This window comes from Prunus dulcis, chromosome 7 (genome assembly GCF_902201215.1).
Source record: "Prunus dulcis chromosome 7, ALMONDv2, whole genome shotgun sequence".
NCBI lineage: Eukaryota > Viridiplantae > Streptophyta > Magnoliopsida > Rosales > Rosaceae > Prunus > Prunus dulcis.
This window is the reverse complement of record NC_047656.1, coordinates 11,236,187-11,257,778: the sequence shown is the minus strand read 5'-3', so window position 1 is coordinate 11,257,778 and position 21,592 is coordinate 11,236,187. Positions and strand designations below refer to the sequence as shown.

Genomic DNA, 21,592 nt, shown 5'->3' with positions numbered 1-21,592 from the left:
TTTGAACATGTTTGATTTTAGTTTTTTGAATGACTAAAAAGTGATTGCAGGTAATCAAGATAGTTTCAACGCTTTTTGGAAAAGCATAGTTAAAAATGTTTATTTTTTGGTCAAATAGTTAAAAATGTTTGAGGTTGCAATTTAGCATAAATCTTTCCTACAAAGCAGTATAAATCGGATCCTTATAAAGAAAAAAAACCCTAAGTTCATAGCAGCCCAGATATTATAATTGTTGTGACAAATATTTATGAGGTGTTTGAACAGAGGAATCATAAGCACCAGAAGAGGTGAAATGTGCATACTTCATCAGGACACAATTTATTAGAGATCCTATGAGCCTAATCCACTCGTAAGCATCAGAAAATATGAACCCACGCATGAATCCATGAAGATGGAATCTTGGTAATGCTTTTTCGGCCCATAGATTTAGAAACAGAGGTTGGGCTTAAGGCAGGGCCACAGCTGGTTCCAACAGCCCATTTAGTGTATGTGTTTGGGCTCTTTGTAGTGAAATTCATTAAAAAACGAAGATTAAGAAGCAAGGGATATTCATTTTTTCCTTTTTATACAAGCGATATTGGGAAAAAAGGAAATAATATCTAAAGACCTTAGGTGTACGGACAAATACTCTTAATCACTTGAACTACAAACTCATCGCAAGTGAAATTCAATTGATAAACTCATAAATGATCAATTTATGTACCAATCTCTTCACCCACATTATAATTTCATTTATTTAGTTATTAAAACTATGATTACTCATTTGTATTCATTATGGGCTCATTTGATCATTCTTATGAGTATTTTTAACCACTAATCAAGAAAAAAGTGAGGGGCAAGTTTTTTTCCCAACATAATGTACATACAAATTTGCTTAAGAGCTATTGCTCTATAATAGTAGTAGTCGTTGGTGGACTCATAAATTTTTCAGCGGATGTACAATTTTTAAAGGCTAAAAGCTCAAAAAAAGAAGAAGACAGACAACTAAATATCCTTATAATTTAAGCAATACAAATGTTATTCATAATTAATTAAAAAAAATAACATTATAATCAACCTACAATTGTTGCCGACGAGGTAAATATTTTTTTTAAAAAGAATAAATAAAATTGGCATTTGCACAAGAAGAAACAAAAAAAAGCATTCGACCTACTTTGGATTGGCATACTCAAGAAGGAAAAAAAAACGCTGGATTCTTGTGATGCAAGCACACTTTGATAAAATTGGTTGATGTTAAATTGGTCATTTATAAAGAGAATTCTCAATCCCACTTAAACAAAGAATTGTGCAAGCCCTATTAAAGCCCAATTAAATAAAGAGAACTCCCAATCCCAATTAATTAAGAAATTATGGAGGCCCGATTAAAAGCCCATGAAATGGCAGAAGGTTTCCAGGTTTTTTTTAATTTTTTAAAATTAATTAATTAATTTTAATTTTTATAAAGCTGGTCCAAATCGACATCGTTTGGGCCATGCCTTTTTAAAAAATAAAAAAAAGAAGCATGCGCTGCGTGCAATGCCCAGAAACACAAAGTTCGCTTAGGCATTTCGTCGAACACCTACGTTGCAACATCAAGTTTGAGCAGAGGTGTAATATGCATACCTCTTATGGATTTTCTGGTGATGGGAGGTGCAGCTGCACTTCCTTGTGCCTTAATAGGTCCACAATTGGTAGTAATTATAGAAGTCTCATAAGGGACTCTAAATGGTGCATGGATAAAGGGATTTTATTTATTTATTTATAAATTTGGGGTGTTGAAAAATCTTTGGAGCTGAGTTTTGGGGTATTTTTTTACGGGTTTTCTTAGTTGGAATGAAGGAATCTAAGGAGATAAAATGGAATTTGACCCTATTTTGGTTGTTTCTTTGATTAAGTATGAGATTATCACTTGTCATTTTTGTTTAGTCTCATTTGTAGACGCTTTTTTGGGTCAGAAACTGGAATTTCATTCAAACGGGAAAAGGCTACAAAAGCCACACCCAATAGCAATACAAATACAAGGAAGTCCAGCCATATGGGGACAACAAAAGTAAACTAAGACAGATTAAAGGTCTGGGAAGGGAGAGAAGACACATCATTCTCAGCCTAATAGACGCATCAAGTGACCTCCCATCCTACAAAACTTAACTATTTCTTTGGGGGACACATTAGACCATCCTTATCCAAACTGAACATGAGGGAGGATGGGGGCCGTGCAGCTCAAACTTCTGTGCACATCCAAGGAATCCATAAACTCAAAAGCAGAAACAGAAGCTCTTTGGATAGTATCCATTGAGGATGGTTGACAATGATCAATCACAGCTTTGCACATTTCTTTCCATATGTGCCAGTAAACAAAATTGATAATGGTTTTTTTTTTCCTTTCCAGTTCAGTTTGAGTTGCACCATCTCCATATATAACATTCTTGGCTGAGAAAAACATCGTGCTCCAGGCTTCGCAGGGATCGATCTTCAAGGGTAGGACAATTGATCTCTTCTGTATAGAGACGAATTCCTCATTCTTCCAAGTTGCTCCAATTTTGCACTTCACTCTGTATCTCCCCCTGAAATGGAGAATTGGATACCAGGGCATGAAAGAACATCTCGGACTCCAAAAAGGTGACGTCCAAAGTGACATAGGTGCGACGAGTAGGAGGATGATAATATCGATAACCTTTCTGATGGGTGGCACAAACCGTAAACACACACTGAAGTATACATGGATCAAGTTTTCTTCGTTGGTTTTATTGAAGATGAACATAAGCCACACATCCAAAGACCTGTGATGTAAGCATCAGGATAGAAGGCATGGGCTCGTGTTGGGTAGACACCTGTACCGGAGTATGAAAGCCCAAGACACGAGATGACATACGGTTGAGCAAATACACGGATTGACGATGACATCATCCTAAAGGTGGCAAGGAACACGAGCCCTAATAAAAAATGCTCGAGCTGTTTCAAGGAGATGTCAATTTTTTTGTTTAGCAACGCCATTATGTTGCGGTGTTTCAGGACAAGTCGTCTCATGAATAATTCTATGTGTCTGGAAGTAAGTCTAAAAGTGGCAGTCATAGAACAAAATATCGATAATTTCGCCGATATTTCGGCGAAATTATCGTCTTTTTGGGGCAGCGATATTTTAGCACATTTCCATATATTTATCGATAATTTTGCCGATATTTCAGTGACGCTATTTTCGTTCAAGTTGTATTTTTAAATGGACAATATATTGCGATATTCGATAATATCGCGATATGAACTTACAAAATTAAACTCAGCCTTCATATGCCTCCGAAACTCAACCTTTCTCTGTCTCTCAACCCAGAAAAAAAAAACAGAAAGAGGAGAGCGAGAGAGAAGGGAAGAAGAGGAAAAAAAATTTGTGGAGTAGGTTTTTATGTTTTGCTGTTTTGGATTGTGATAAAGCGAGAGAGAAGAGGGAAGAGGAAGCAGGGAAAGAGACGGAGAGATAGAAGAAGAAAGAAAAAAAAAAAAAGCAGATAGAGGAGAGCGAGAGAGAGAAGGGAAGAAGAGGGAAAAAAGGTATGGAGTGGGTCTCTATGTTTTACTGTTTTGGATTGTGATGGAGGAGAGAGAAGAGGGAAGATGAAGAAGAGAGAGACGGAGAGAGACGGAGAGATAGAAGAATAAAGAGAGAGAGAGTGTGTGTGTGTGTGTGTGTGTGTGTGTGTGAAACAGAAGAGGAAGAAGAGGATAAATAAAAAGAATAAAAAGGGAGAGATTGGTGAATGCCCAAAAGAGAGAGAAAGCAGGTTGCATGTATTTGCAATCTTGGGAAGTTCAAACAAAAAAAAGGAAAAAAAAAAAAAAAACCTTGGGAAGTGGGAGAGGGAGGCAGGGAAACGTGAAAGTACTTGGGAAATGGGAAATGTGACTTAATTACTTAATATAATTTATTTCTTTTCTATTTAATTCATTTAATGTTATTGATTATTTTATTATTCATTATAAGTACTTACATTACTAAATTCTCCTTCAAATTGTTGCTTAATTACTTAAATCTCTATAATTATTTTCATTATTTGCTATTTAATTCTTCCTTGGATAAATTTATTTATGTTCTTAGTTAATTTTCAATCTTCACTATTATTTTTTAAGCATGGTAAAGTGCCTAATTTTCATGAAAAATCAAATTGGTTTACATCTTTAATTATTTTTCAATTTTTGATAAATAATAAATATAAGAACGTGTACCATGTCCAATGAATAACGTGAAATAAATTGTTGCTTAATTACTTAAATTTCTATAATCATTTTCTTTATTTCCTATTTAATTCTTCACTGGATAAATTTATTTATGTTCTTAGTTAATTTTCAATCTTCACCATTATTTTTTAAGCATGGTAAAGTGCCTAATTTTCATGACAAATCAAGTTGGTTTACATCTTTAATTATTTTTCAATTTTTGATAAATTAATAGATATAACAACGTGTACCATGTCCAGTGAATAACGTGAAATAAGGTTACTCATGTATCTTATCATGCAATTTATAAAGAGTAAAATATTGTACTAAAAAATGATAAATAAATTACTAAGAAGTGTTTAATTCTCTTTCATTAATTACTTCAGATTTTCTAAGTCACAGATAGGGATGGCAACGGGTCGGGTAGGGGCCGGGTATGACAATATTATCCCCATCCCCGCTCTCCATCCCCGACCCCGTCCCCAATCCCATCCCCGTTTATTAAGTTTCAGGGAATCCCCGTCCCCGTCCCCGTCGGGGGACTATCCCCCATACCCGCCCCGAATCCTCGATTTTTTTGCATAAAAAAAATATTTATCATACATTTTAACATTAAGTTTCATATTACAATATAATTCAACACATCCAAATTAACTATAAAGTTCAACTCAACTATTCAAAATCACATAAATATGAAATTACATAGAAAATTAGGAAGAATTAGGAGAGGGAAGTTAACTTAGGGTTAAACATAAATATTATAATTATATATATATTTATTTAAATATAAACATATATATTTTCGGATCAGGTTCGGGGATGGGGATGCCAATACCATCCCTTCCCCATACCTGTCGGGGATTTTTCAAATTCGGGGATTTCTATACCCGATACCCATTTAGCCCCGAAATCTCCCCCTGTTAGGGTCGGGGACCCGCCCCTACAGGGATTTTTGACATCCCTAGTCACAGAGTTTGTCAGGTCGCAATATAATCAACTTAAATCACACAAACCCACTATGAAATGCATTTCCTTCCAATTTTTTGTGTCAAAATAATAGATGATTGACTAAATAAACTTATTCTAAAGTTTCATTAAAAATTTCCATGTATTTATCATAATTTCCGTGGTTTTTATCCAATTTTTATCGATATCGATATTTTCCCGATATTTTCATCGATATTTCCATGTTTTTGAACCACCGATATTTCCGAAACTATCGATATTTAAGACCTTGGTCGCAGTTAACATATTTGCCTCCATTGTCAGAGCGGGACCTGGATTTTAGCAGAGAATTGGGTTTTAATCTGTTTGTTGAACAACTTAAGCATAGCAAACACTTCACTTGTAGTCTTCATCATGGAGAGCCATGTCATACGAGTATAATCATCCACAAACGTTACAAACCATCTAAAGCCAGAAATAATAGAGATAGGTGATGGACCCAAACATCATGGTGAATTAAAGTAAAATGAACATTATTTTTATTCATACTCAAAGGATAAGAAACTCAGTGACTCTTGTCTAAGATGCAAGTGTCACACATAAAGTCTGAATCACTAAAATCAGAAAATAAATAGAGGAACAAATGTCTCATGTAACGAAAAGATGGATGCCCTAAACGTTTGTGCCACAAAAAAATCCATCGATGCTTGTCATTAGAGAGATGCTTCACACTGTTTGCCCATTCCATACTAAAGCCACCCACATAGTAAAGCCCCCTTATTTTAGCACCGCTTCCAATGATTTCCTTGGTGAGAATATCCTAAGAAAATAAAAAGTACGATAAATTAGCGCACAACAAGTCGGTTGCTCAGTAGCGTGGCCAACAGACATCAACTTATTGGACAGAGACAGAACAAGCAAGGTATTCAAAAGTGAAAGAGACGGTGAAAAGGCAACAACGTCCACCCTTGTCAGAGGATAAGTCACGCTATTCACACTAGCAATATTTGTTCATCTTGGGGAAGTGGTGCTAAGAAAATCATTCGAATCAAACGTCATATGGTTGGTTGCGCCTGAATCAATAATCCATCTAGTGGAGTTGCTCGTATAAGAAGTAAGAAATATATAATCGCAATTACCTGAGTCACTTAGAGTATGAGATTCATCAACATGTGCCAAGGTATTAGTGGACACCACCTGAGGAACCAAAGATGGAGGGTTTGTGGTAACAAGAACAACACGACCAGATCCATTGGCAGCTTTTCAAGCTTTAAGTCCCTTCCACCAATCTAGGTAACCATGTAACTTAAAATAAGTTTCCCTAGTGTGCTTCGAGTGTCCACAATAAGTGCACCTGCTACTATCTATCGAAACCTTTGGTCTAGGATGTGAAGTATTCTTGCTTGCCAACGAGCTAGTAACCGAGGCATAGGACTGGATTTGAAGTGGGACAACAACATCATGAGTATTCGGTGTCTGGCTAGGCTGGCTAATGGCCGAGGGGTGACTGGATGGTCGGTTTGTACTCTTTGCCTCCAAACCAAATGTAGTTGGCACATGAGTGCCCATCATCACAGCTTGTCGAAGATCTTCATGTCGAACATAGGCATATGCCTACTCTACTGTGGGAAATTGAGTCATCTGAAGGACATCACTTCATGTCTTGTCAAGTCAATCATACAAGAAGATATACACAATCTTCTTGGGTAAGGTCATTATAACTTTTGATATTAGATCATACTCCATAATATTCGGACGATGAAAGATGATTTCTCTCCATAAGCCTTGGAGATCATTGTACTAGGTTTCAATCGAGCCACAGGCTTGTCGCATTTGCTAAGTTCGCCATTTAAGGTGTCAATGCCATCAAAATAGGTCGTGGCAATTACATCCCATACTGATTTTGTCATTTGAAATCTAATAAAGTTTCTAACCAATCTAGGCTCCAAAGAATTGATTAGCCATCCTTTCACAACCGCATTCTTTGTGTGCCAGAGGTTGAAAGTTAGGTCTATATGAAGAGGTGGTGGGAGTTCGCTAGTGAGGTATCCCAACTTGTCTTTGCCAGCGACATATATCTCACAACTTGGGAACAAAGAGGGTAGTTGGAGCCATCTGACTTAATTTAAAACCCCCAACTCACTTAAAATCTTGTATTCATGAAGTATAATAGAGTATCAGATTGTAATAGCCCAAAAAATTCAAGGTGGATTTTCATATTTTAGTGAAAAATAATATTATGGTGGAGAATGATTATGAGTATTTTTTTTTTCAAGTGATCTTGGATTGAGATCATTAAATTAAGTGTGTTTAATTTGAAGTTGGACAAACATGATCAAAATACCCTTATTATGTGTGGATAATTACCAAAATACCCTTGTAGGAAAAAGAAAAAAGAAAAAAAGAAGCCAACGTGTATGCCAAGCTTTTGGGGAAAAAAAAAATTTGTTTTCTTCAGAAAAACCATTCGCGAGCCCAATTTTGGAGATGGTTTTCTCCTTCGTTTTAGCTCCGTTTTCAATGTTGTTTGTTGGGTTAGAAACTAGAAATATCAAGCTTCAAAACCATCGCAAGTTTTCCCAATTTCGATGGCTTTAGGTTGGTCAAAATGGCTCACAAAATCTGACATTTAAACTTAAAAAAACAGGGAAATTTGTAGGATTTTTGGGGAAGACAATGAATAGTAACCGAAAACAAGCCCACTCGCGGCTCTGGCACGTGGCGGCTGTTCCAGCAGCCTCCGACGCCATATTTTTAGTCATGTTGACTCGATTTCTCGATCCGAGTCCGATGGTATATGTTTTGAGTCAATCCGAGGTGGTACAAAGTATGGATTGTTATGGGGCCCACAAGACCCAAATAGTAATTTTTGGATAACGGGTGTAGTTGGCCTTGTTTTTTTGTTGACCGGGCATAGGACAGAGTTTTAGATTATTTTGGATGAGATTTGGCCACTTTAGACCCCGGGTTGGTCCTATGGGCATTTTCATCATTTTCAAGCAAAATCTTTGAAATGCATAAGGTTGAGGTTCGACTTAGGTGAAATAAAATGAAGACTGCTCAATAATAATTTGAATTTGAATTTGTTCAGGAATTTGATCGAAAGTGTAGATTCAGCAACTCCGAGAATCTTTGAAGGGTAAATTTGATATTTTAGCTAGCTGGACATGAGGTAGGGTTTCCTGATTTCCCCATAATTGGGCTATGTCACCTTTAATCTTGGTGCTTTTATGAATATTATTGTTGCTTTGCTCGGTGAATATTATTATTGATGTTTCTCAATGGATATTTTTTTTGATGTTGGGTGAATATTATTATTCATGTGGTTAAGCCTGATATATATTATTGTTATTATTTGTATTATTATTCTGCAGAGATAAATGAGGTTTGCACTGCATTACATATGCATCATAAAGACAATGGTGTTTGAGGTGAGTGTGTGTGTGTGTGTCGTTTGAGGTATATTAGAGTAATAAAAATGTGGAATAAATTCAAGTGATGGGAGTAGAGCTTGAATATATTAAGGTGATGGGAGCAGGGCCTCTAATGAAAAGTAAAAGTTGAGAAATTCGAGGTGATGTGAGCAGAGCCTCTAATAAAAGTGAAAGTTGAGAAATTCGTAAACAAAAGAAAACTAGGTTAAGGAATGGATGGACGCTAGTTCATATTTTAGGGTATTCAGAACCACAGTGGTAAAACACATGGTATGGGACATGCATGCTTGTTAACCTAAGGTATGAATTAATGGGATTAGAAGGGAGTGAGTTCATGGCATCACTGCATATGAAAATTTATTTCTTTGGTTGGATTGCATAACTTATACATCTTGTGTTGTTTGATGCATGGAACTTTGATTAACTGTGATAGTTGACCTTGAGGGGTTTGACGGTACTATACTGGTCATTAAAATGCTCATACCCTAATAGATTGTGCAGGATTCAAGGTGAAGTTTAAGGAAGCGGGTTTCAACCGAGCTACTAGGCTTTTGTTGTTGATTTGTGTAATTAACTTTTGTAAGTAGTCAACGGTTTGAAAATATATTAGTATGTAATTAACTACGAGCTACTGCGACTCTGATTCTGTATTGTTAAGTGAATTTATATTTATTTGTGGTTCTTTTTCTCATCATATGATGGTTGTAGGATTTTATTCTTATGACTATGGTATGACTCACACTCTGATTCAGGAATATTCCTTATTTTCGAATCGGGGCGTGACACAAATTAATTATCATCTAAACCATTCTTATGAGAATGGTACTTCTACATTTTGAACATTTTTTATTTCTAAAACTCAAAAGTAAAGGACTAGGTGGATACATGAAAATTGAAGACGTGACAATTGAACTCGCTAATGAGGTTCTAACCAAATTTGACAAATATTATTTATAGAAAAAATTAGTTACAGAGTTTCTCCATATTTTGATTGAAGTCATATGCGATATAGTCTCAAGTAGCAAGTCATCTTCAATTCAATTAAATGATGATTTCCCATTAACCACAGAATTTTTGTCATGGTCGTGAAAAATATAATCAAATAAAAATTACATGCCCAATTCAATTTTAAAATTGATTCAGATTTTATATGACTCGGCCATACTGTACAGATCTTCAGAGGAGCGGCTTACAACCAAAAGCATCACCTTAAACTATGACAATAGCAGGATGTCCATCTGGATTGTTGGAAAAGAGGGTAAGAAAATGGTTTGTAGAGAAATAATTAACGGTGTAAAAGTCGTTCTGGACCAATAAGACAGTGGATGTAGATTCATATATTGTGGCTTTTCCCAACCATGGTCAAATTATTTATAGAGAAATAATTAACGATGTATGAGTCTTTCTAGACCAAGAAGACAGTGGGTATATACTTATTATTGTGGAGTTTCCCAACATGTGTGATCGAAACGACGCTTCACACAGCTTGATGAAAGTGGAGGCATCTAATTATTGGTCTTCTCGGGGCAAGTGGAGGTGGAGTCAAATCCATTTATAATACTAATTATGCAAATCACATCACCAATAAAGAAAATCAAACATTATAGTTATAAAGGTAACTAAAGTTACATTTCAACTAGAACAAGTAATACGTTTCATTTTGGCTGGTAAAATGAAAAGACTTATGGTGTATAAATACCAAAGTTCATTACTTTACTTCCCATTGCAATCACTTACTCCAAATAACCCTAAACTTACAATGTTTTCATCTACCAAAATCCTCTCTCAGCCGTCATCTCTATCAGTCAAACCTCTCTCTCTCTCTCTCTCTCTCTCTCTCTCTCTCTCTCTGCGATCCTCTTTCTCCTGTATCCACGTTGCGCCGTAGCTCTCTCTCAGGCAAACCTCTCTCTCAACCGCGCCTCTGTTAACCGTCGCACTTCTGCTCTGTCATCCGTCGCATCTCTCTCAGGCAAACGTCATATGAGCCGCCACCTCTCTCAGTCACCGCCGTCACAAGTCAGATTCTCTCTATTTTTCTTTTATTGTTTTATTTTTCCTTTTCCCCTTTTGATTCACTGGTGAACTCTTTCTGTCTACTTTGCAGATATAGAACATAAATTAGCAGCCACCTCTTCATCTTATTTAGCTCTTTGTCTCTGTCTGTCAGTTATGATTTGCCATAAACTATTTGAGTTTTTTAGTTTCTTTGTTATGCTATCAAGTTTATACAATTTCTCCATTAGCTGGCTTGTGGTTAGGTTGTATTTTTCTTGGCTTTATTGTTGTATGTCTTTTGTTTGCCCAGGAATTGATTAGCATGGCATCCCTAGAAATTTGAATTGATTAGCATAGGCAGATTTGCAGATTTCCAATTTTGTAGGTTTGTAGTTTTGCATATTTTTAGTTTTTCGTTTTGCTTTATTACTGCAGTCATAGGCAAGTATTTTGAGAAATTGGCTTGCATAGGGTTCTTTGTTTTTTCGTGCTGAATCCAATGATGCAAAGAACGTCAAAATTGGGCTAGTGGTTTGAAAGTTAAAAACTAAAAATTGAACAGAGTGCATAATAGATTTTCTGTTCATTTTTTCAGTTTTTCAGTTTTGCAGATTTCCAGTTTTGCAATTTTGCAGATTTTCAGTTTTTTGTTTTGCTTTATTACTGCTATCATAGGCAACTATTTTGAGAAATTGGCTTGGGTAGGATTCTTTGTTTTTTTGTGCTGAATCCAATGATGCAAATAACATCAAAATTGGGCTAGTGGTTTGAAAGTTAAAAGCTAAAAACTGAACAGATGTCAGATTTGTCAAAACTGCAATTTGGAACTCTTTATTTTATTGCATTGCTTAAGTCTAGTTAATTGGTTTTTGTTTTTCAGTTGCTTGTTAGTTAAGTGTTGATATTATCATTTAGTTGGAAATGAAGCTTTGTATAATGATAAGTGTTGCTATATGCTGAGTTTGTGTTAAATACATGCTATATATGCTGGTACAAAAAAGTTAGCATGATAATTTGTAATTGGATTGTATATATAAGGTGTTGTTTATCATGTTTAAGTTGTGTTTTTGTTAAATGTCATGTTAAGTTTTTTTTTTGTTTTTTGTTTTTGTTGTTGTTGTTTGTTTTTGTTTCTTAAAGAAATCATGAATGAGTCGAACTCATTTAGAGATATGCCACTGCTAATAGTGAAGTTGGTTCGTCATCCACATCCGCATCTGCATCCTCATCTACATCAACACCTTTACCCAATTTACCCATCCCTCAAACACCAACTCAAAAGACACCTCATGCCCAAACACCACCTCAACCTCGTGGTCTTCCACCATTACCTCATTCCGGCCCAAGAAGAGAAAAATCAGAAGTATGGGATCACTTTGAGAGATATGAAGATGTGGTTGACAGTGTGAAGGAGGATGAGAGCAAATGTACAACTACTAAGAAGAGAGCTAGATGCAAGTATTGCACTATGAGTTATGCAGCAGACTCTACTAGAAATGGGACCTCAAATTTGAGAAAGCATATTGAAAACCTATGTAAAAAATATCCAGGGAGGGTTCCTAAAGATAAATGGAAAAAGCTCTTGTCTTTTGACCAAGAACATGGGGTTCTTACATCAACCATGCATGGTAAAGAAGAGTGGTTAAAGGCATGTGTAGAGATGGTAGTGATGGATGAGAAGTTGTTCAGTGTAGTTAAAGGACAAAGGTTTAGGCGGTTTCCAAGTGCCATCTTGTAGGACACTTGTGAGGCATTTCATAGTAATGTATGATGACATGAAACAAAAATTGAAAGAAGAATTAGCACCACATAGAGTATGCCTCACAACGGGCACTTGGACAAGTGTTCAAAACATCAATTACATGGTCATCACGGCACACTTCATAGATGGTGATTGGAACTTGCACAAAAGAATCTTGAACTTTTGTGTCATTTCCAATCACAAAGGGAACTCAATTGGTAAACTCCTTGAGTCATGCTTGCTTGATTGAGATATGAAGAAGATATTAACCATCACGGCAGATAATGCTTCTTCAAACACAAAGGCCATAGATTACTTGAAGTCGAAAATGGGCCATTGGGGAAATGGTAGTCTTCTATTAGAGGGAAAGTATATGCACATTAGGTGTTGTGCTCATATTGTGAATTTGATAGTTCGTGATGGGTTGAAGAAGTTGGAAAAAAAAAACATATTGTGTATAAGAAATGCGGTGAAGTATATAAGATCTTCTCCCAAAAGGTTAGAGGACTTTAAGAGTTGTGTTAAGAAAGAGCAAATTGAATGCAAAGGGCTTGTGGTGTTGGATGTGTCAGCATGGTGGAATTCTACATATATGATGTTGGAAGCCGCCTTAAAGTTTGAAAAAACCTTTTGGAGAATGGGAGAAGATGATGAAGGCCCATATATTTCTTGGTTTGGTGAAGAAGAACCGGATCTCAAAGATGGGGTGGTTATGTCTCATTACCCTAGAAGAGGGAATGGCCACCAACTAATGAGAATTGGAACAATGCTCATACCTTTGTGAATTTTTTGAAGGTATTTTGTGATGCTACATTGAAGATGAGTGTCACTTTGCATCCCGCTTCACACACCACATTTCATGACTTGATTGCAATGGAACAAGAAATTGAGGATTTGTTGATGGAAGAGGAGGAACTATTAAGTGAAACCCAAACCTCCAAAGTTTTGAAGGACATGACACTTAACATGAAGAGGAAGTTTAAAAAGTATTGGGGTGACCTTGATAAATTAAACCAAATTTTGATGGTTGCTCTTGTTCTTGACCCTCGATACAAATTGGGAAACTTGAAGTTTATCTTGAAAAGCCGGTTTGAAAATCCGGAAGATGCGGTTAAGAAGAAGAATGAGATCAAAGAGATTTTAAAAAAGCTTTATGAAGAGTATGCCATGCCATCACCACCACCACCACAACCTATTCAAAGTAGTAGTTATTGTGTTAGTGATACTACTACAATGAATACAAGTAGTAGCCTAAGCCGAGGGGGAAAAAAACGAAGGCAAATGACTGAAAATTGGAGAAAAGAGACTCGAGCAAATGACGTTGTGGTATTGGAGCATGAGATTGATAGGTACATCACCGACCCTATTGAAGATGTGGTTGATGAATTTGAATTTTAAAGTGGTGGAAATTGAATGGGGTTAAGTATCCGGGGTTGGCACTTATTGCAAAGGATGTGCTTGCCATTCCGGTATCAACGGTGGCTTCGGAATCATGCTTTAGCACGGGTGGTCAGATAGTTAATTCATTTCATGCTTCTTTGACTTCTAAGATTGTGGAGGCCTTAATTTGCTCTCAAAATTGAGTTTGAATGAATTTGGGTTGTAATTTATATGTTGAAGTTGGATTGAATTTGGATTGTATTTTTGTTGAAGTTGGATTCATTTTGATGTGTTGAAAGGTTGATGGAACCTCAAATTTGAGGTATGTTAGTATATAAATACATTTTGGGCAGGTCTGTAAAATAAAAAAAATAAAAAAAAATATGAACCGCCGGAACTGAACCGAAATCGGACAAGTCTAGGTTGGTTCGGATTTCTATATGGATTTTAAGCAATATCGGTCGAAACTGAACTGGTCTTCACTTTCGGATCTGGTTCCATTTTTTCTCAAAAATCGGTACAAACCGAACCGTGCCCACCCCTAGGTTCGACCATAAAGAGGTCCTAAGAGGTGGTGGAAGAGGAAGAGTGGGAAGGTGAACAACCATAGAAGAGTAAGAATAACACGCGGTAACGGTGGAAGGGGAACAACAAGGGGTGACACTGGAAGAGGAAGAGTACGGGGTGACAGTGGAAGAGGAAGAACGAGAAAGGGAACAATTGCACCTTGGGAGCTTCTTCTAATGATTGTCGGTGTGGACTGAGACGTCGCTGATTGTCTAGTTACAGTTGCAAGATTTGCATATGTACCATAATTGTTCCACACTCTTATTGTTATAGTGTGAGAACTTGGTGTACGTGGAGTGGCAATGAGGGAATCGGGGGTATTGGTTTGGGCAGTGGTGCCAAACCCATAAAGGCTCGTTTTGGCATATGGCTTCTCGAGAGAAAGTTTCAGTCTGTGTGGGTGAGGAGATAAGAATCGAAAAGTAAGAAAGGGGGAAAAATGGGTTGTGAACCAAACAGGGTCGTAGGCCATCTCTAACCCAAGGGGCTAAACCCAAAATATCCCAAAACCTCTCCTAACCCAAGAAAATGAAGAGGCAAAAATTTGGGAAAACCCAAACTTGGACCTAAATACCTATCCAAGTATTGCCTGGACTCAAAACTATTCAGTGGAGTCCCTAAGAGCAGGGCCAGCGCAAGACCCAACCCTGGGGAAAGGCCCCCTAGGCGAGCCCAACCTCGCTCCAACACGAGAGAATCAGCCTGGGCAGCTGCTGGGTCCCACGAGCCCGGGCAGGCCCAAGGGCAACTTCCGCCTAGGCTTCAGCCCGAGTTGTGTGACGTCAGCACACGGGAAATCAAATTTTTTTTACCGTTGGCGTATGAATTACACGCGCCAATGGTAAAAAAAATTTGATTTCCGCGCGCTGACGTCAGCCTTGACAGCACCCAACGGGCAAGTGCCACGTGTCGCGACAGGGACGCTCCGATGGTTTTTTTTCCAAAAATCCGACGGTCCTCGTTTTTTTGGCTTAAAAATTTGCAAAAAAATTCGAAAAAATTCTGAAATTTTTTTTAAAAAATACCAAAAAATTTTGTATTTTTTCCATATAAATACCTAACCATTTTATTTTTTCCACACAAAATCTTCATACAATTCTTTCCATCCCCAATATTTTTTACTCTCCACTCACATTATTCACTTTCCTCACCAATTCTCCATACAAACTCTTCTCCTTCTAATATTTCTTACTCTCCACTCACATTTTTCACTTCCCACACCAATTCTCCATACAAACACTTCTCCTTCCAATATTTTTTACCCTCCACTCACATTTTTCTACTAGTTTCTATTTGTATTAAAAAAAAACAAAACAAAACAAATGGCATCTTCTGTCGAAACCGAAGGCTCGTGGTCAACTCAGGAAGATATTGCGTTGTGTCAGTCTTGGGTGGACGCTAGTCATGACCCTATCACGGGCAATGAGATGAAGTTCCATCATATGTGGAGCAAAATTCATGGAGAATTTTGTCAAAGATCGGGTTCCATTCGGACCGAAATGACGTTGTCTAGTGGATGGAAACTTCTGAATAAAGAGTTAGGCAAATGGAGAAATGCCTTGACAAAGGTAATGGAGAACATTCTAAGCGGTCAAAATCTATCCGATGAGGTAAAATATTTATAATTGCCATTTTCATCAATTTAATGTAACTTTTTTTTTTTTGGGCATATTCTATTTCTTTTTCTTGCATAATTTTTTTTTTCTTTTTTGCATTTCCAATTTGTCTATATTTTCTTGCATAATCAATTTTATTCTTGCATTTCAAAATAGTTTAATTTTCTTGCATAATAATTTTTTTTCTTGCACTTTCAATTATTTATTTTTAATAGATCATACAAGCACAAATGTGGTTCGGTGCCATGGGGCAAGGCAAAAAAAGTTTCGTGCATTTCCAATGTTGGGAAGTTGTGAAGGATTGTTCGAGATTCAAAATTATTCCCACTGGTCCGCCGGTTGTGTTGAATGAGACGCCGCTCCACGATTCACCATCAACCGATTCGGCATTGAACTCCCCAATGCAAACGGAGTCACCACTCCCACGTCTGCCGAGACCGATTGGGAGAAAGGCGGCAAAGGTCAAGAGAGGGGGCACTTTAAACAATGAATGTATACAATTTTTGGAGCAAATAGCTAAGAACACCTCACTAAGAATTGAGAGAGACTTGAAAAGAGATGAAGTGGACAAAGCACGAGAGGAAACATTTGCAATTCAACAACAACATGCACAAGAAAAAGACATGGATGATAGAGAGATGAAAATCATGGCCATGGATACGAGCCATATGTCTCCTGAAACAAAGGCCTATCGGAAGCATAGACGAAGGGATGTGATGAGAAGAAAACTTTTCCATGATGACGGACCTAGCAATACGGATTGGTTAAATGATGAAAACCATTAGGTTGTATTGAAACACCTTTGCCATATGTTGTATTGTTGTATTGTTGTATTGCTGTATTATCCTTTAATTTGTTGTATTGTTTCCTTTTCATTAAATAAAAAAAGCATTAAATAATATGACTATTTATTAAAAACATTTGAGCATCAAAACAAAGATTAATTAAAACCAAACCTTAATTTATTGCAAACAACACACAAAACAAACCATACACAAAAGCATAATAATAATAAATAAAAGCATAATTCCAAAAAACACCACACACAAAATAAAGCATAATTAAAAATAAAGCATAATTCCAAACAAAGCACTAATCTTGACTTCATCCATTGTGATTGCCTTTTGTCTCCCACAAGTGCTCGATCAAGTCAACTTGACGTCTCTCGTGAACATATGAAGATTGCATTTCTTCATAATGATCAATCATGGGGTTGTTGAATCGACCATCCCGCACTAACAGTTCGGGCTCCATTGGTAGTTCATTTGGTCCCATCGGCCTTTCATATATTCTTGTCAATGCCTTGTTCATGGGATCAGGTTCAAACACCTCTGGAGCATCGTAGTCATACTCATCCTCCACAATCATGTTGTGGAGGATGATGCAAGTCATCATAATACTTCGCAGCACCTCCTCGTCTAGCATACGAGCAGCACCCTTGATAATTGCCCAACGAGCTTGCAAGATACCGAAACACCTTTCCACGTCTTTCCTGTAACCTTATTGAAATGAAGCAAAGCTTCTTTCCTTCTCGGATTGGGGATTCGGAATTGTTTTCACTAATGTCGTCCACCTAGGATAAATTCCGTCGGCAAGGTAGTACGCACCAGAGTATACGGTATTGTTGATTTGGTACGCGACCTGGGGGAAATGACCTCGCAATACCTCGTCGAACACCGGGGATTGACCAAGGACATTGAGGTCATTCTGAGATCCGGCAACCCCGAAGAAGGCATGCCAAACCCAACAGTCGAATGAAGCTACGGCCTCCAAAATTATACTTTTTTGGCCCTTTCGATTCTCGTACTCTCCTTGCCAAGCAGTAGGACAATTCTTCCACTGCCAGTGCATGCAATCAATGCTTCCAATCATGCCTAGGAAACCTCGAGCCTCTGCTTTTTGTAGCAGCCTTTGCAGGTCCCTCGGCGTGGGTTTACGAAGGTACTCCCTCGTGTACAAATTTTCCACTGCATCACAGAATCTCACCAAGCACTCTAGGATAGTTGATTTTCCCATCCTTTCAATCTCATCCACCTGCTCTGCAGATGCCCCATAAGCAAGCATCCGCAAAGCAGCTGTAAGTTTTTGCTCCGGGATAAGACCCAAAACTCCAACAGCATCATGCTTTTGAATGAAGTATGTGTCGTAATTACAAATATCATGCATGATTTTTTGAAAAGAAATGTGGCTGCATTCTATATCTCTCTCGAAACTTATGAGCAGGATATAACGAATTTGGGATAAAGTAATCCTCCAAGAGCCCGAGACTCTCTACGTCTGTCCACATTTGGGGCACGAGGACGACGGTGTTGCCTTGATTGATTAAGCATACACACCGCTACTGCAAGCATTTGTTCCTCTTCTTCATCGGCGTCCCGATCTTCTTCAGCACGTCTACGCCGGATTTCTTCCCTTTCTTTCTCTTGCATCTCTAACACCCTTCTCAAGTTTGACATTGAGAGTAGAATGTGTTTTGTAAAATCTGAGAAATGAAGGAATAGATAAGAGATTGTGTGAGAGGTATGAGTTGATGGTGTAGTTTTATAGAGGGATTCAGAAGATAGAGATGACACGTGGCACAATTTTAGAGGATGAAAATCTTATCTGAAATCTGAGATTATAATTTTAAAAAAATATCTGAAAATCTTATCTGACAGAGATGACACGTGGCACAATTTTAGAGGGTGAAAATCTTATCTGAAATATGAGATTATATATATTTTTTTAAATATCTGAAAATCTTATCTGACATGGGACACGTGGTACAATTTTAGAGTATGAAAATGTTATCTGAAATCTAAGATTATAATTTTTTTTAATGAATATCTGAAAATTTTATCTGGAATAAGACACGTGGCAATCGAGATTCCCATCCGAAAATCTATTCTGAAAAATAATGGACACGTGACAACCAAAAATATTATCCAAAAATTTAATTACAAAAGATTATCAAAATTAATGGTTTAAAGTATTTTTTTTTAAAAAAAAAAGGAAATAAAGTACAATGAATAGTATTTACCTTAGACTTGCCCTAGACTTAGCCCTTATGGGTGGAACCACAAATGGCAAGACTGCCACTATTCATGTGAATAGTGGCAGCCAGCGGCGGATCCAGGAATTTTTCAGCGGAGGTGCAATATTTAAAATCTAAGAGCTCAAAACCCCAAAAAAAAAAAAAGACAACTAAACATCCTTATAATTTAAACAATACTAATGTTATTCATAATTAATTAAAATAATAACATTACAATTAACCTACAATTGTTGCCGACGAGGTTTCATATCATGAAAACGTCGCATTATATTTGCATTACTAATACAAGAAAAAACATCTTTCTCAATGTAAACAACCAAGCTATCACTCAACCATTGATTCCCCATTTTGTTACGCAATGGTGTTTTCACAATATTCATAGCTGAAAAAGCTCTCTCAACCGAAGCAGTTGCAACGGGTAAAACTAAAGCCAATGTAAGAAGTAAATACACATAGTTGTATATTCTACTCCTTCCTGTATTCACCAATTTTTCTGCCAGATCAGTAATTCCGTTCAATGATGAAAACTCTGTGATGCTCTGCATATCAACAATATAAAGCCCAAGTTGATCTTCAAGCTTCATGAGATCTCGGTCATTAAATTCTTGAGGGTAAAATTTAGCAAAACGAAGTATTTTCTGTTTGTCAAAAGCTGCAAAATTATAAGCCGGACTCAAACATGCCATACAAAGAAGCAATTCAGTATTTACCTCAGTGAAGCGATTATTCAATTCCACTAGTTGCTTATCAATGATAGTAAGAAATAAGTCCACACAATAATAATGGCGGTTTGTGATTTTATGAGCTTTACGTCTTGATCTCCCTTGTGGTACAAATAAATCATCCATGTTAGGAACGTCAATATCATTTTTACCACAAAATATTGATACTTCCTTGAGCAAATCATCAAAGTCATCATCCCTCACGGATTGTAGCTTTTGCTTACATCTTTGGACCAACATCATCGCATTCACAATATCTTGATCTTTCTTTTGTAATGCCTTTGATAAATCATTTGTGATTCCCAATATAAATCTCATCAAATATAAGTGAAACACAAAGTCAAAAGTTTGTATTTCTTTCAACAACCTATTTGCTTCACCTAAATTATCTTGGTTGACATCATCAACAATCCATTCAAGCACCTTCACCACGGGATGAAACATAATATTAATACTAAGTAAAGTATCATAATGTGAGTTCCAACGTGTATCACAAGGACGTTTGAGAGTAGTCTCTTGATTTAACCCTCGCCCCGTTTCAAGATCATCAATTTCAAGAGTTTCCATAATATCTTTTTGTTGTTGCTCTCTAAGTGCATCACGACGCTTACACGATGCTCCAATAATATTAACGACACTACTAGCCATTGTGAAGAAAGTAGCAATGTTTTCATTTCCCTTTGCCACGGCTACAAGAGCTAGTTGTAGTTGATGTGCAAAACAATGGACATAATATGCTTGAGGATATTCTCTCAAAATCTGTGTTTGAAGACCATTGAGCTCACCTCTCATATTACTAGCGCCATCATACCCCTGTCCTCGTAGCCTGGACATGCTCAAATTTGTTGAAGAAATCAACTGCTCAATTGCCTCTTTCAATTTGCTACTAGTTGTATCAGAGACATATTGGACACCCACAAACCTTTCAATTACTTGCCCTTTTTTGTTCACATAACGCAACACCACTGCCATTTGCTCTCTTATTGAAACATCACGTGATTCATCTACTAATATAGAAAAGAATGCATCGTCCATATCACTAATAATTGCATCAATGGTTTCAACGGCACAAGAATTGACAAGTTCTTTTTGAATTTTAGGAGCAATATACTTGAGATTCCTTGGAGCGTTCTCAAACACAACAGCACGAACTTTCTCATCATGATCGGCAAGAAATTGCAAAAGCTCCACATAATTACCCTTATTGCTAGATGTTTCGCTTTCATCATGACCACGAAAAGGAAGACCTTGTCGCAATAAATATCTAGTGCAATCAAGTGCGACAGTTAATAGAATGCAATAATTACTACGAGCTTGGTCTGTCTGCTTGATCACAATGGTTTCAACGTGTTGCTTCTGATTCATTAAATCTGTACAATGTTGTGTAGCTTTATTGTGAAGACTTCCAACTTGTCCAACATGGTACCTAAAATTCTCGGGTCCCTTCCTCCAATTTTTAAACCCTTTCTCAGTGAAGACATTGCTTCCAGCCTTTCCTTGTTTATCAAAGTCGAATTTAAAAAGATAACAATGAAGACAAAATGCAGCATCTTTTTCTTTACTATACTCCAACCAAACAAATGAATCAAACCATTTCACAAGAAAACGTCGATTACTCTCCCTCATAAGTGTTTGAGGCATGTAATTTTGGCTTTTAGGCTGACAAGGACCCCTTTGCAGATAGGCTCTTCAGATTTGTTCTCGAAAATTGGGATTATAATAAGTCATTGGAGGTCTAAGTCCAGGGTCTGCAGGAAGATTAGCCAATATTTCATCCAACTCTGTGACCTTCGATCGTTTTGGACTACTCGAATTATTCAAGGGAGGATGTGAAGTAGGTGGATTTTTTGAAGGATGATTTGAACTAGCCGGATTATTTGAAGGAGGGTTGGAACTAGCCGGATTATTTGAAGGAGGGTTGGAACTAGCCGGATTATTTGAAGGAGGGTTGAAACTAGACGGATTATTTG

The 21,592-nt window shown here is 37.1% G+C and overlaps 1 protein-coding gene across 1 annotated transcript; it reads right to left on the bottom strand.

Annotated features, from left to right (window-relative positions):
* Positions 1-19,121: 19,121 nt before the first annotated feature.
* Positions 19,122-21,248, bottom strand: LOC117635364 (zinc finger MYM-type protein 1-like). The gene has a single exon (XM_034369694.1). It carries the CDS (start codon positions 21,246-21,248, stop codon positions 19,122-19,124), a length of 2,127 nt encoding a protein of 708 aa, XP_034225585.1.
* Positions 21,249-21,592: the final 344 nt, after the last annotated feature.

Bases quoted from the DNA above. Each gene is read 5' to 3' on its own strand.
- LOC117635364 (XM_034369694.1), bottom strand. From the start codon at position 21,248: ATGAGGGAGAGTAATCGACGTTTTCTTGTGAAATGGTTTGATTCATTT.